The following is a 14,111-nucleotide window of genomic DNA, read 5'->3' on the forward strand; positions in this document are numbered from 1 at the left end:
ACATTTCTTTTGCCAGTCTCAAAACTTACGACTAGGTTAAGTCCATAATATACATTCCTTCCTTCCCAAGACCCCTTAAAAAAACATTACTTAATTTTGAGCATATATATATACATATATATGTAAAAGCATATACATATATAATATATATATCTCACAAAACCAATGACATTAGTATCAGGCTTGCCTGCATAAAATATGTACACCTCTCTTTAAAACAGTGATTCCCATCTTTCCCAAATGGATGAGGGACAGCAAGCTGGCCCCGGGAGGCTCGTCAGTGGTCTGCACTGCTCTCTCCTTCAACAAGACGCTGACAGCCTGTCTGTGAGGTAATGCTCACAGGAGCTGGGGTGGAATGTCTTGGCTATCAGGACTCTAGGGCAAATAACGAGCGTCTGTCATCACCTGTGTGGCACCCTTCATGGGCAGGTGCTTGTGCCCAATGTCATCTGAGGCCCTGTGGGTACTTAGCTGCCCCCACCACTTCTGCTTTCAAGGCTCAAGGACCGCACTGCAACGCCAACTGCTCTAATGGTAGGGTCGTTCAGCGGCTCTGAGGTCGAGGCTTTATGCTTAATTTCTATTGCTGCTTTTACAGGACACCCCCTACATACACCAGAAGTTTCTGGCAATGGGAGGGATGAAGGTGGGTTTCTCTTGTGGCTGCCATATACTTATGAACATGTATAAAAAGTGGTCAAACCCAGATGAGGGTCCTGCTTCTGGTTTATATACAATAATTTAATCAGTGTATACATTTAATACCTAAAAAATTAATTCACAATCAAAGTCCTTCATGCATTTTATGAGGAAGTTCTGGATTAAAATGATGGTCAACCAGGTGTAGCTTTTGCCTGGGAAGATGATGTCATTTTCTGTTGTAGAGTCATCAGTGCCTGTGGTTCACACTTCTTAAATTTTTAGTTTCTTTGTGGTCTCAAGTCTTTTTTTCAGCAGCTCCCCAATTTCCAGAAGTGAGTGCAGATAACTACTCTGCACCTTCCCTTGCACAGTCTTTGAATATTTTCTCTCTTCCTACAAAGGAGACAAGAATTAGTGGTCTTTCTTAGAAAGAATTACCCGAGATTATAGTTTCTCAGATAGTTAAAATTATACTACATCTGGTTTCACTGGAAGCCCCATCAGAACAGCAGGGGTCACTTTCAATTTCATAAAATTCAAAGGCTAAAGTTCATCAGAAACGTCTATTTTTCCATGTGATTTTTCACTGAGACCTTATTGCTTTAGCATCATTCTTTCAAGTAACTTTTGTTAACAATATAAAGTAAAAAAACTGAGATTTCGGAATATTAACTTTTACTTGAGAAAAAGGGGTAAAATTATTATTAAGTGTTTGGGCATAATATCACTAATATTTCATTATGAGATGTACACAGTAAAAAATTGAGATTTCTGGTTATTATTTTTCATCAAGAGAAAAAAAGAAATATATTATTAATTTGGACATCGTCATACCCACTTTTTAAAGGCATCAAATTTACCAGTATTATCTTTTCTGGTTACAGCACTGATAGGTCATCTTCCATACTGACAAAGTATAAGCGTTCAAGACACCAAACAACTATAAGACCAAAGCTCTCCTAAGACTACTCAGACATGTGAGTTAAATCTCTGCTCCATATCTGACCTGTGGCAGAGACCACAATGCGGCGAGGCCTGTTCAAACAGTGAAAGGCCGCGGCCTGAAAACTGCTTAGCTCTACACAAGGTTAGTCGTAGTCCAGAAGAAACCAGGTAAGTACATCTTATAACCCAAGACTACTACCTGAGATTTGATCAGTCTTAAAAATATAAACGTAATTAGAATGTACCAGTTCATTTCATTTAGTACTGGATGTAGAAGCAAATGTATGGGAACAACTTCAAATGCCCAGTGGCTCTGGTGCACTCATAAAATAACAAGACTGAGCCTGAACAGACCACTTGAATAGAAAAGGCTGAGTGAAAAAAATGCCAAGTTTCAGAATAAAGAGTACAGCATTTGCTTTTCAAAACTTAACAGATTTAAGAGCACTCTATAAAGTTACATTAAAACCATATGTTGTAAAAAAACACAAATAATACTTTGTATTTTCTCTAAGAATAAATTCAAAACAATAAAAGCAAAATAATCTGGGTATATTAGCAGTATCAGAGTAGATGCCTAGTGAAAAGGGCACCAGGACTCAAGGTAGTCAGAAGCTTTCTAGTGCTTTAAGCTGGGAAAGAACGGAAGAAAGAAACGAACCTAATAAAAACGGAATTGGAGGATTTGTTGATGTTTTCAATCCAAAAGACAAGTACCCAGTACTATATGGACCCTCTACTAGGTGCTGTGCTGCCCAGTGTATGTATCAGGATTTGAGCAAAAGCAGGTAATATAAGTGCGTTATGGCTTGAAAAATCTAGAGACAGTGCAAAACTAAGGATAACCTTTAGGACACTCAAATCAAGAAATCTTAATCCTCATTTCAGGAGGCAGACAGACTTTTACTAAGACCCGCCACTCAGCACTCACAGCAGCTGGAAATAGCAGCCTGTGGCTTTCATCTCCAGCAGTCCTTCTACACACCGTAGATTCTGGTTCCAACGTCTGCTCATGGTGCCCCATGAGCAATCCAATTTCCTGCCTTATGCTTCTGTCTATGCCTTCTTCTGCTTAGAATTCCTTTCCTCTACTCCCATCTGCCTCATGAAAACTTATTAGTCTTCAAACATCCCCTCTCTCCAGGGAGACATGACTCATTCAGATTTTTGTACCTTCATCACATCTCCAATTTGTGTGTGTTCCTTTCTACAGCCAGGCCACTGATTGTAATTAGCCCAACAACAGTGAGCACAAAACATTCCTGCTCATAGCTGAGCTATCCAGCAAAGGCAACTATGTGACATTCATTCCAGTGCTTAATGTTTAAGATTTGTTTGTTTGTTTAAAAAAAGGCACTGTAATTTTGAAGTTGTGTTCTTCTACAGCATTCAAAAAGGGGATGAGTATTTGGACTAGAGGATGAGTTTGGGTTTGGTCTCAAGAGTAAAATGTTGAGCAGCTCATAAAGTACCAGACTTATTTATATGCTACAGTTTTCCAAAAGTACAAATAAGTGTTTCCTCTTTCAAAGTGGTGTGCAAGTGAGACACAGAAGGCAAGGATCCAACTCAGGATATACCCGTTTTCTCAAGGATTCGGTTATTTGGCCTAAATTTACTAGGTCCTCAACATGTGTTCTAGGAATACAGACAACGGGGGTTGGGAGTTCTGGCTTCTGGATGTAGGGACAGGGACTGATTTGGGGCAGTAAACTAGGAGGTGCTAGCCTTTATTCACTTGTAACAAACACACATTTTGTGTGTAAAGAAACAGTGAAATACTACAAAAGAGAATAAGGTATATAAGTACTCATATGTAGTATCTCCTAGTAACTGAGTACAGAAAGCAAGGGGGAAACAATGTGAACAGCACGCTACTGGTACGTAATGTGAGGAGCAGTGGGAGGTAAATGGAGAGACCTGATGTGCTTGTAGATGAGCTTGTAGATGAGTATCTAACTAAGGAGGGCTGCCCGAGAAACACTGATAACCGGCCTTCCTCCTTGGAAAGGGAACTAGGAAACTGGGGTTAGAATGGGAAGAGAAATTGCGCTGTGTATTCTTTCTTTACTCTTTGAATTTTTTTTTTTTTAAATTTTCTAGAGGCATGTCTTATTTATTTACCTATTTGTTTGTTTGTTTGGTTTATACATGCACTGGGTACAGTCAGAAGCCGGGAGGGTGAGAGAATTCACCAGAGCCAGAGCAGGGAGCAGAACAGGCAGAAGGACCGAAGTACACTGCTGAGGGGAGCAGCGGGCGGCAGGAGAGGTCTGCGCGCCATACGGGACCCTCCTCCGGTGGCCGGGGAGCAGCCGGGGATTGAACCGGCGTCGCAGAGGCTGCGGGCAGCTTCGCAACCCAGCGCTCAACCGCTGCGCCACCTGGGAGGCCCCTCTTTGAATTTTTTTAAATCTTGTACGTATTTTACTTTTCCAAATAAATATAAGGCTTTAGAAAAAGGAAAACTGAAATACTAAAATAATCCATCAATCGTTATTTTAATCACTACTGAAGTCTAAATTCATTCTAATATACATAGAAAAACCACTGAGTACACTGCTTAACTGGCTGAAATCAAACATCCAAATGCCACTTGTCAACACACGTCTGCTTTCTGTAAACCAGTATTAATTCTACTCCTCCCCAATCCATCATTAGTTTTCATAGTAAAAGAACAACTCCAAAATTATAGAGAAAGGAGAGAAGAGGGAGGGAGAAACATCCATAGTCACCAACTATTCTCAGGGACCTTCTGATTACAAGTCCTATAAGGAGAGAATGATACACTGAAAATAGTAACTTGTCTTTTTCATAAAGATGAGGACATTTGAATATGTATATATAACTTATTAATGATAGCCTGCAAGTCTCTTACCAGTGAGAGAGAAGTGTCTTCTATTATAAGTTCTTCAAGTTTAAGTGCAATTAGATGTGTTTCTAGCCCTTTAATGTGATCCACAACATTGGAAATCAAGGTCTGAAGCCCAGTAACATAGTCTTGGAAACTGGTAAAGACAGGTGGCTGGAAAAAAATATTTTTTTAAAAGTTAAAAGATTGTGAGACATATTTTCCATGCTTATACACACAAACTAAACTAATTTCATTACAGCATTACTTAACTTAATGCTATTAACAGTAACCAGGATTGATACAATTTTGGATATGAAGGCATTCTCTCAAACCAAGATAAATTTAATTGCCACCAAATATAGGTAACCCAGCAATGATGACAAGCTTTTTTTTCCAGAGGTCAGGGGGAGGGGAGATTAGGGGGTTCATTTCATTCTGAGGAACTAGAGGTGAAAAACCAATAGAATATCTTCATTGGTCATTACTCAGTTTAATGCTGGAAAACTCTTAGAAAACTAAGAGTACCCAAAGTTTCATCACCTTGATTTATATCTTTACTATTTCCTGAAAGATTAATAACAGAAATGGGACATTCTGAGTTCTAATGGAAATAATAAATCTTGGGTGACAACACCCAAGTTAATTCTGAGAAAGTAGTGAAGGGGAGCTGACCCTAATGGATACTATATTTACAAAGTTACATTAAATCCAGGTGACACTGGCATATAAGCAAATTGACAAGGAGTGAAAGGAACAAGCCTCAAGAAAGAATGAAGGATACAAGAAAATTTAAATGGTGGTATTTCAAAATAGTGGCTTCAAATGGATGAATGGAACTGAGATAACCAGCCAAATATTTGGAAATATAAAACAGTAAATACTGGGCCTCCCTGGTGGCGCAAGGGGTTAAGACACAGCACTTTGAAGCTACGCACAGCCACTGCAGCATGAATTTGATCCCCACCCAGGGAGGTGACCCATATGGCGCAGCAGACCTCTCCTGCCTCGCCCGCTGCTCCCCTCAGCAGTGTATTTCAGTCAGTCTGCCTGTTCTGCTCCCCACTCTGTCTCTGGTGAAACCTGTCATCTCTTGCACCTCTGGCCTATACCCCAGTTTTTGGATGCATAAATAAAATAAATCTTTTTTTTTTTTAAGATTTATTTATTTATACAAGAACCAGGGTATAGGCCAGATGCGCGGGAGGGTGAGAGTATTCACCAGAGACAGAGCAGGGAACAGAACAGGCAGATTGACTGAAATACACTGCTGAGGGGAGCAGCCGGCGAGTCAGGAGAGGTCTGCTGATGCCATGTGGGATTCTCACTGGCCAGCTGGGATTGAACCCACGCTGCAGAGGTTGTGGACAGCTTCACATCGTGGCACTCAACTGCCTGCGCCACCAGGGAGGCCCCAATAAAATAAATCTTTTTTAAAAAATAGTAAATACTACAATCAATTCTACACAGATTAAATACTTAAGTATTAAGAGAAATCCATCAAAATGCCAGAAGAAAATATAAGTAACGACTTCCATAATCAGGAATTTAAGATGCCTTTTTTTTTTTTTTTTTTGCATAGAACTCCCAGGCCACGAGGAAGGCCCTAAAATGCCTTTCTAAACATAACACTAAACAAAGAACCATTTTTATTTCTTTTAAAATTTACGGTATAGACAAAAAAAAAAAAAAAAAAAAAAAAAAAAAAAAAAAAACCCAAGTTAAAAAATAACTAAAAAAAACCTGTACCATATGTGACATAGAATTAATAACTACTGTGTTAAGAGACCAATAGCTCAAAACATACTATTAGGAAATTTGGGCAAAGACAGGAACAGAAAAAATATCAAAAATATATTTTTGATACAATTAAAAAAAAAACAGGTAACAGAAGAAACCTAGCTAATGAGCTGGCTAGTCTGGCTAGCATTTCACTCAAGAAGTCCTCTCGAGAGATCCAACTTCAGAATTTTTGTAGAAAGAAAAAAGGGAATACCAATGTTTGTCTATTAGATGGGTAAAGACATAGACAATACTATGTCAAAGTTATGAGCTACAATCCGTATTGACTGACATCAAGAGGTGAACAAGACAACACCAGTAAGTGAAAACAAAAACAGGCAAGCTGCAGAACCTCCTACAGAGCATGGTTCTGGTTTCTTCACAGCTGCTATCATCAGTTGGTGGGAATATAAGTGATTTGCATTTTTTTCACGTCTTTAGTTTACTTTGGTCATCAGAAAAATAGGAAAGCTATTCTCATTTTTGAAAATCAGAAAAGCAACAACTACAAATACCAAAAGGCTACCGGACCAGTGCTAGGACCACAGGCTTTCATCAGGAGAAAGCACCAGAGAGCCAACTTTGCACTAACAATCTATTAAATTATCTTGAAAAAGTAGAAAGAAAAAGGTTTGAAATTTCATTCAGTCACTCATCCAAATCTAAGTACCCTTTCTAGATGAATAAGCGGTAACATCCAGCACAGCACAAATCTATAAAGAACCCCTGAACTGTAGAGGAAGTCAATTTTCCCACTAAAACCATCAATGCTTTCAGATTGCAACAATTACTATATTGGCACAGTGAAAAAAAAAAAAATCTCACACTAATAATGATAGGATGAATCGAAACACTAATAAAACAGTATGTCATATACAGAATCAATCTGAAGTAATTTTCCTTATGAAAAGGACACAAATTGGGGCCTCCCTGGTGGTGCAAGGGGTTAAACACTGCACTATGAAGCAATCCGCAGCCTCTGCAGCATGTTCGTTCCACGGCCGGCCAGGGAGCAACCCACATGGGTCTTGCCCGCTGCTCCCCTCAGCAGTGGATTTCAGTCTTTCCTCCTGTTCTGCTCCCCACCGTGTCTCTGGTGAATCCTCTCACGCACCCCCCCACCACCATCTCTGGCCTGTACCCTAGCTCTTATATGCAAAAATAAATCAATCTTTAACAAAAACAAAAAAAAGGACACAAATTATGTCTGACACATCCAAAAATTATGTTAATAAAGATGGGAGGAAATGCTAAAATTGAATACAAATAGAAATAAATAAACCTTATTTAGTTCACACTAATAATATAATCTCAATTTTTAAAACCAGTGCTTTTAAAGCATAACTTAATTATCTACATGCACTAGAATATTAGAAGGATGAAAAGAAAAAATATACGAACTTTATTTAGTGGGTTTGCTCTCAGAACTAGCAGTAGAACTCATGTGCGAGTGCTGAAACTATTTGAAATTATTAGTGGGAGTATTAGAGGAGGAAAAGAAGCATGCTAACAGAAAGCCATGTCAGGACCTTAGTAGGATTCTAGTATTTTGGGAAAAGGACTCGGAAGGACATAATTAACATAACGGGGAAATTTTAAATATGGACACTATAGTGTTATTATTTAAATAGTGAATTTCTTGAGTGTGAAAATGTCTTCAGGACTGTGATTGTGTAAGTGACTGCCCTTCTTCTATCTTGGAATGTTAGTATTACAAAGACTACACATCTTTCAAATGGCCAAAGCAATGAGAGGAGGGTGGGGAAAGAACAGAGATTAACCAAGTATAGCAAACTTAAAAAGTGGTGAATCTTAAAAAGTAATGAATATAAACAAGATATTAGGATGTTGTTACAGTAGTCTTTCAGCTTTTCTACAGCTGTGTAATTTTTTTTAAAAGTTGGGGAGAGAAAATAACATAGAAGCCTAAGGTCTCTTATACATTCATGAAAACAGTGAAAATTAAACAAAGCCTGCAGCCAGGTTGTAACGTGTGTCTTTACGTTATTACCATGACGATGCTCGTCTCTTTTTTCTTCTTTTTCTTTTTCTGTAAATTTAATTTATATGGTCGCAGGACATTCTCACAGTAACTGGACACCCAAAGGATAACAGAAATAGTCTGAAAGAGAAAAAATGGTAAATTTATCGGTAAGGATTATACTTAAAATTTCTATGAGATACGGTTAAATGTAACAGATTAAACAAAGAAATTCTGACAGTTGCTTCCAAATCCCTTCACTTTTTCCTCTAACTCTACGTTCTAATTTTGATGATTATCACACTGACAGCATCTGCTGCAGCACCTGCTGATGAGGATACTACCACAGTTCAAACCTTTATCCTTTCTCCTGGTTCTCCCAGGTCTAAACATCCTCCACTCAATCCAATTTCCTTTCACTTCTATACAGAAGTGGAAATCTAATAACTTTCTTTAAATTCAAAGGAAAAGTTTAGATTCCTAAGCATGGAATCCAAAGGTTCTTTTCAACCTTCTCTCCAGTCAGGTAAGAAACTGCCTCAGCTGAAAACCTTAAATACATAGAGAAATCTTCCCAATTGGGCAATACATATTCTCCTTTGTCTTAAGTTAGGTATTTACATGTCCTCTCCTGTGCTAAAGTGTGTGCAGATACATATCATTATTCATTCATTAAGTATTTCTTAGACAACTATCAATTCTCAAAACAGAGAATACTGTCCTAGGGAAACTTATAACTAAAAGGGGAAGAAAAGTGAATACACATGAGCGAAATAAAAAGAAAGATAATGGATCATGAGTGGTAGCAACCTTTCTCTTTTCCCTACTTAAAAAAAGAGCAGTTTTGCTACATCAGATCCTGAATTCTCTTTCATAAAGCAGAATCTCAGAAATTAGTAATCAGCAACAACAACAAAAAAGAAACTGTAGGCATTAATTTAAATAACATAATAGTTGAATCAAAGGATAATGAAAACAGCTACATATAGGGTAAATCAGAGGATATTTAGAGGTGGGTAGCAAATCTTAAGAACTTTTACCTAAACATTATGAATGAAATCTTAATACACTTCAGAAGGTGTCAATTACCTGTTCATTTTTTGAAAATTAAACCTGCATACAATTAAGGAAACTTGAGTTTTTCAGGAAGACAACAAAAACATACCTCAACAAAGAAGACTAGGTTTTCTAAAAGACTAGGATGTGTTTTCAAATTACCATCTTTGACTTCTAAAAGGTCACCTTTACATTTACTGAAGACATCTAAAAACAGAAAAATAGTTTATGGCTTTATTCAGCTTTTGTTTCATGCTATCTTTAAGACACAACACATAATCTAATAAAGAATAAGCAAATGTGAAAGCTTCCTCCAGAAAGTTTTTTCTTCCCATAATAAACCAAACACCAAAAACTATTTTAAATTCCTTAATAAGTCAAGTTCTTCAAAATATTGAAAAAGCTCTACTGCCTTCAAAGTAGAAAAGGTGGTCTTATAAACTATGTTATAGGACTTAAACACCAACAAAGCCTTCCCACAAATGCCTGGCACGATAAAATTGAGATTCCAATTGAGTGGTTTAGATGATTTTGGCTATTATGGACCAAAAGACTAAAATGCATGGGAGAAATGCATCCTCATAAAAAAATACTGCTTATTGGGCCTCCCCTGGTGGTGCAGTGGTTGAGCGCTGGGCTGCAAAGCTGCCCGCAGCCTCTGCAGCGCCGGTTTGATCCCCGGCCGCTGGCGAGGGTCCCACATGGTGCACAGACCTCTCCTGCCATGCCCGCTGTTCCCCTCAGCAGTGTATTTCGTTGTTCTGCCTGTTCTGCACCCCACTCTGGCTCTGGTGAATTCTCTCACCCTCCCGCGCTTCTGACTATACCCAGTGCTTGTATAAATAAATAAATAAATCTTTTTTTTTTTCAAAAGCTAGTTAAAAAAAAAACACTGCTTATTAATCTCATAATCTTGATCCTCTTTTAATTTTCATTCTCCATTTGGGCAATAAAAGAACTACTTAAGCTTCTGAAAAGACCCGATAGGTTTAAAATGTGACCAATTCGAATTCTAGAAATTTAATCCCAAGGAAATACTTGAGTAAAGTACTCAAACACTTGTGTCCCGAGATGTTCATTTCTGTATTGTTATAAATATGTTATTATAAGTAACTCATAGCATAATATGCTATGTACTTAGTGGGGAGTACATAAACAAATTTGGTATGCTGATATATGCTATGGAATATTAAGCAGTCCTTAAAACTAATGGAGTATGTATAACTGACAATGTAAGATAGCCAAGATAACAAAAAATTAAAGCCAGAAAAGCACATTTTATATCCTTTCTTATATTAAAGAAAAATTATTATTCTCATCGGTGTTATATAGGAGTAAAGCCCCAAAACAGTACTTAGTTACCTCTGGGGAATGGGGCTAGAAAAGGGGAAAGATCACCCCCTCCCATTTGTGTACTGTTTTATAATAGGTTTCTACTACTTTTGTAATCAAAACTTTTTAAAGTCAAAAACACGCCTTTTAAAATACCAAAAAGCATGACTATTTTCAAATCCTCTTACAAGCTTTTATTTTATTTTATTTTTTTAGAGGCATGTTTTTATTTTATTTATTTGTTTGTTTGTTTTTGTTTATACATGCACTGGGTACAGTCAGAAGCGCGGGAGGGTGAGAGAATTCACCAGAGCCAGAGCAGGGAGCAGAGCAGGCAGAAGGACCGAAGTACACTGCTGAGGGGAGCAGCGGGCGGCAGGAGAGGTCTGCGCGCCATGTGGGACCCTCCTCAGGTGGCCGGGGAGCAGCCGGGGATCGAACCGGCGCCGCACAGGCTGCGGGCAGCTTCGCAACCCAGCGCTCAACCGCTGTGCCACCGGGGAGGCCCACAAGCTTTTATTTTAAAAAATGAGCATGAGGGCCTCCCTGGTGGTGCAGCGGGTTGAGCACCGTGCTGTGAAGTTGCCCGCAGCCTCTGCAGTGCAGGTTCCATTCCCGGCCTGCCAGGGAGAATCCCACATGGCGCGGCAGACCTCTCCTGCCTCGTCCGCTGCTCCCTTCAGCGGTGTCTTTGGTCCATCTGCCTATTATGCTCCCTGCTCTGTCTCTGGTGAATTCTTTCACCCTCCAGTGCCTCTGACCTGTACCCCAGTTCTTGTATAAATAAATAAATCTTAAAAAAAATTAAAAGTGAGCATGAGGGGCCTCCCTGGTGGCACAGGGGTTAAGTCTCAGCACTATGAATCTACTGCCAGCCACTGCGGCATCTCAATCCCCAGCCAGGGAGCTGACCCACATGGCACAGCAGACCTCTCCTGTCTCCCTGGTGCTCCCCTCAGCAGTGTATTTCAGTAGATCTGCCTGATCTGCTCCCCACTCTGTCTCTGGTAAATACTCTCACCCCCATACCTCTGGCCTGTACCCCAGTTCTTGCATGCATAATTAAATATAATAAATCTTTAAAAAAGCATGAGGATTCCAAAGAAGGCTTACCTTTTAATTGTTCTAATAAAGACTTAAGACTATTCTCTATGCGCTCCTGGATCTCCACTGTATCCTCTAAATTTGAAAAAAGAGTGAAATTTTTTCAGTTCTTTATTTTTCAGTAAGATAAAGATCAATGCCTGCAAGCATCTCATGAGCAAGAGTATTTTTCTCTTAAAAAGCAAAGGAATCTAAATTCTATTACTGAGAGAAAAAGGTGAAAGGGCAAGTAAGGTAATATATTCACTACCTTTCTGACAAAGCACTACCTAAAATTTTCTAGGAAGAATTGAAATCTGTGTTTCAAATACTCTAAATGTCAAGCTCAACAAAACTTATGATTTAGAAACCAACCAACACAGTCTTATAGAACATTTGTGGTTCTCACTAGGTTTGAGCGCTTGGGGGAAAAAACAAAACACCTATTCTCTACAAAGTTGAAAGCTTCACTGTTAAGGAGTTCAATCTGAAATCCCACAAAATTTCAACAAATCAAGGATTTTTTCAACTTTTGGACCTAACAAATGACTTACACAAATGTTTTAGTTTCTAACAGATTCCTGTGTAATATGTGACTATACTTTCTTTAGATTAAACCAGACATTTGTAGAAGAGTTTCATCTTATTTTTCCCAATATTTGAGGTTATATTTTGTTTACTAGATAAATATTTCTAAGTTTTCCATGACAAAGACCTGATAATATACTCAAGCAAGTGTATACTTACCCAAACCATTGGTATCCAGCTCATAAATATCACTAACAAGATAAAAAGAGCTGATCTGACAATGAGAACAACCAGAATTTAAAAATGCAGCCATTCTTGTAGGTACAGGACCGAGGAAAGGATACTGGAAAAGAAAGGGTGAGAGAAAGTTATCACCTTTAAATATTATTAAATTAACACAAAGTAAGAAAATATGGGACTGTAACTATTTGATTAAAAATCTCTTGGTAATTAACTTACAAGTACAGATCAGTAAACTAAGAACTAAATCATTATTGTGAAAATAGAAATACTATAATTAGTTTACTGATAGTTTTTAGAAAATTTATCATTACAAAAATAAACCTATTTTGCTTTTTCTCATATCCAGTTTAGATACTGAGGAAGAGTGCAATTCCCCTGGCATATTTCCTTTTTCCACAGATGCCATAAAGTGGGAAAAAAATTGTTCTTTATTATTCACCCACAACAAACTCTTTCTTATTTTTTTTTTAAATATTTATTTATTTATTTATTTATACAAGCACTGGGTACAGTCAGAAGCGCGGGAGGGTGAGAGAGTTCACCAGAGCCAGAGTGGGGAGCAGAGCAGGCAGAAGGACCGAAGTACACTGCTGAGGGGAGCAGCGGGCGGCAGGAGAGGTCTGCACGCCATGTGGGACCCTCCGCCGGTGGCCAGGGAGCAGCCGGGGATCGAACCGGCGCTGCAGAGGCTGCGGGCAGCTTTGCAACCCAGCGCTCAACCGCTGCGCCACCGGGGAGGCCCAACAAACTCTTTTTTAAAAGGACAGTCAGGTTACTGAAGTTTCTATGGTAATACATATTCCTCAGTATATACCTGAATTTCCTTCTCAATAAATCGCTTTCCCTCCTCCAGGGTCACTTCCAACTGCTGAAGGAGCAAACGAAGAATATCAATCCGGGAGGATACACCATTTTCAGTGGTCTTCTCTGAGTTCTTTGGTTCCACGGGGTGGTTAAGACTTGGAAGCCCACTGATCAGCCTCAATGTTAAGGAACGGATTCTTAACCACATGGTCTCCTCCTCCAAGGAAAGTTTCTTATGTTCTTCAGAAATATCCCTTAAAAAGAAACATTCCCAGACAGTCCTTTTATTCAATGGGCTGCCTTTAAGTCCTTCAACAATCACTTTCATTAGTCAAGATGCCTTGAATGGTCCCAAATTTCACTTACTAGCTGAATGATCTTGGATAAACCAAAATTGCTCAAGTCTACATTTTGGTATAAAACGTAAATAACCTACCTAATAAGTTATTTCCCAAATGAAATTTGCTTTGCTGATGGTAAATTATATAAAATACTCAAAAGGACAGAATAAAAAAAAAAAAAAGAAGGAAAATATGCCTTGATAAATAAACACCCAGTATATTAAGAAGTTTGGTATACAACCTCTCAGACTGTCGCAATATAGATATACAAAAGTGCAACAATATCTAAACCAGTAAACTGGTATACAACCTCTCAGACTGTCGCAATATAGATATACAAAAGTGCAACAATATCTAAACCAGTAAACTGGGTTCACAATATTTACACTATTTTGCAAAGTACATTTCTTAAATAAGAGTTAATATAGCAGATCCAACACCATCATTTTAAAAGAGTGTTGGCAAGACTGGTCCTGGCTAGTGCCTGGCCCTCCAATCATTCTCTAAGTGACAGGAGTGG

The 14,111-nt window shown here is 38.6% G+C and overlaps 1 protein-coding gene across 1 annotated transcript in view; it reads right to left on the reverse strand.

Annotated features, from left to right (window-relative positions):
- Positions 1–915: 915 nt before the first annotated feature.
- NAA25 (N-alpha-acetyltransferase 25, NatB auxiliary subunit) overlaps positions 916–14,111 on the reverse strand; it is a gene marked incomplete at its 3' end in the record, with an annotated part of 56,227 nt that continues 43,031 nt past the window's right edge. Inside the window, exons 18-24 of the mRNA XM_084254195.1 lie at positions 13,261–13,504; positions 12,423–12,546; positions 11,706–11,771; positions 9,370–9,467; positions 8,235–8,345; positions 4,469–4,615; positions 916–1,038 (exon numbers count right to left, since the gene is read on the reverse strand). Of these exons, the coding sequence (XP_084110321.1) occupies positions 916–1,038; positions 4,469–4,615; positions 8,235–8,345; positions 9,370–9,467; positions 11,706–11,771; positions 12,423–12,546; positions 13,261–13,504 (913 nt within the window). The remainder of the gene's footprint in view (positions 1,039–4,468; positions 4,616–8,234; positions 8,346–9,369; positions 9,468–11,705; positions 11,772–12,422; positions 12,547–13,260; positions 13,505–14,111) is intronic.

The sequence above is a fragment of the Talpa europaea genome (assembly GCF_964194135.1).
Source record: "Talpa europaea genome assembly, chromosome: 14".
Taxonomy (NCBI): Eukaryota; Metazoa; Chordata; class Mammalia; order Eulipotyphla; family Talpidae; genus Talpa; species Talpa europaea.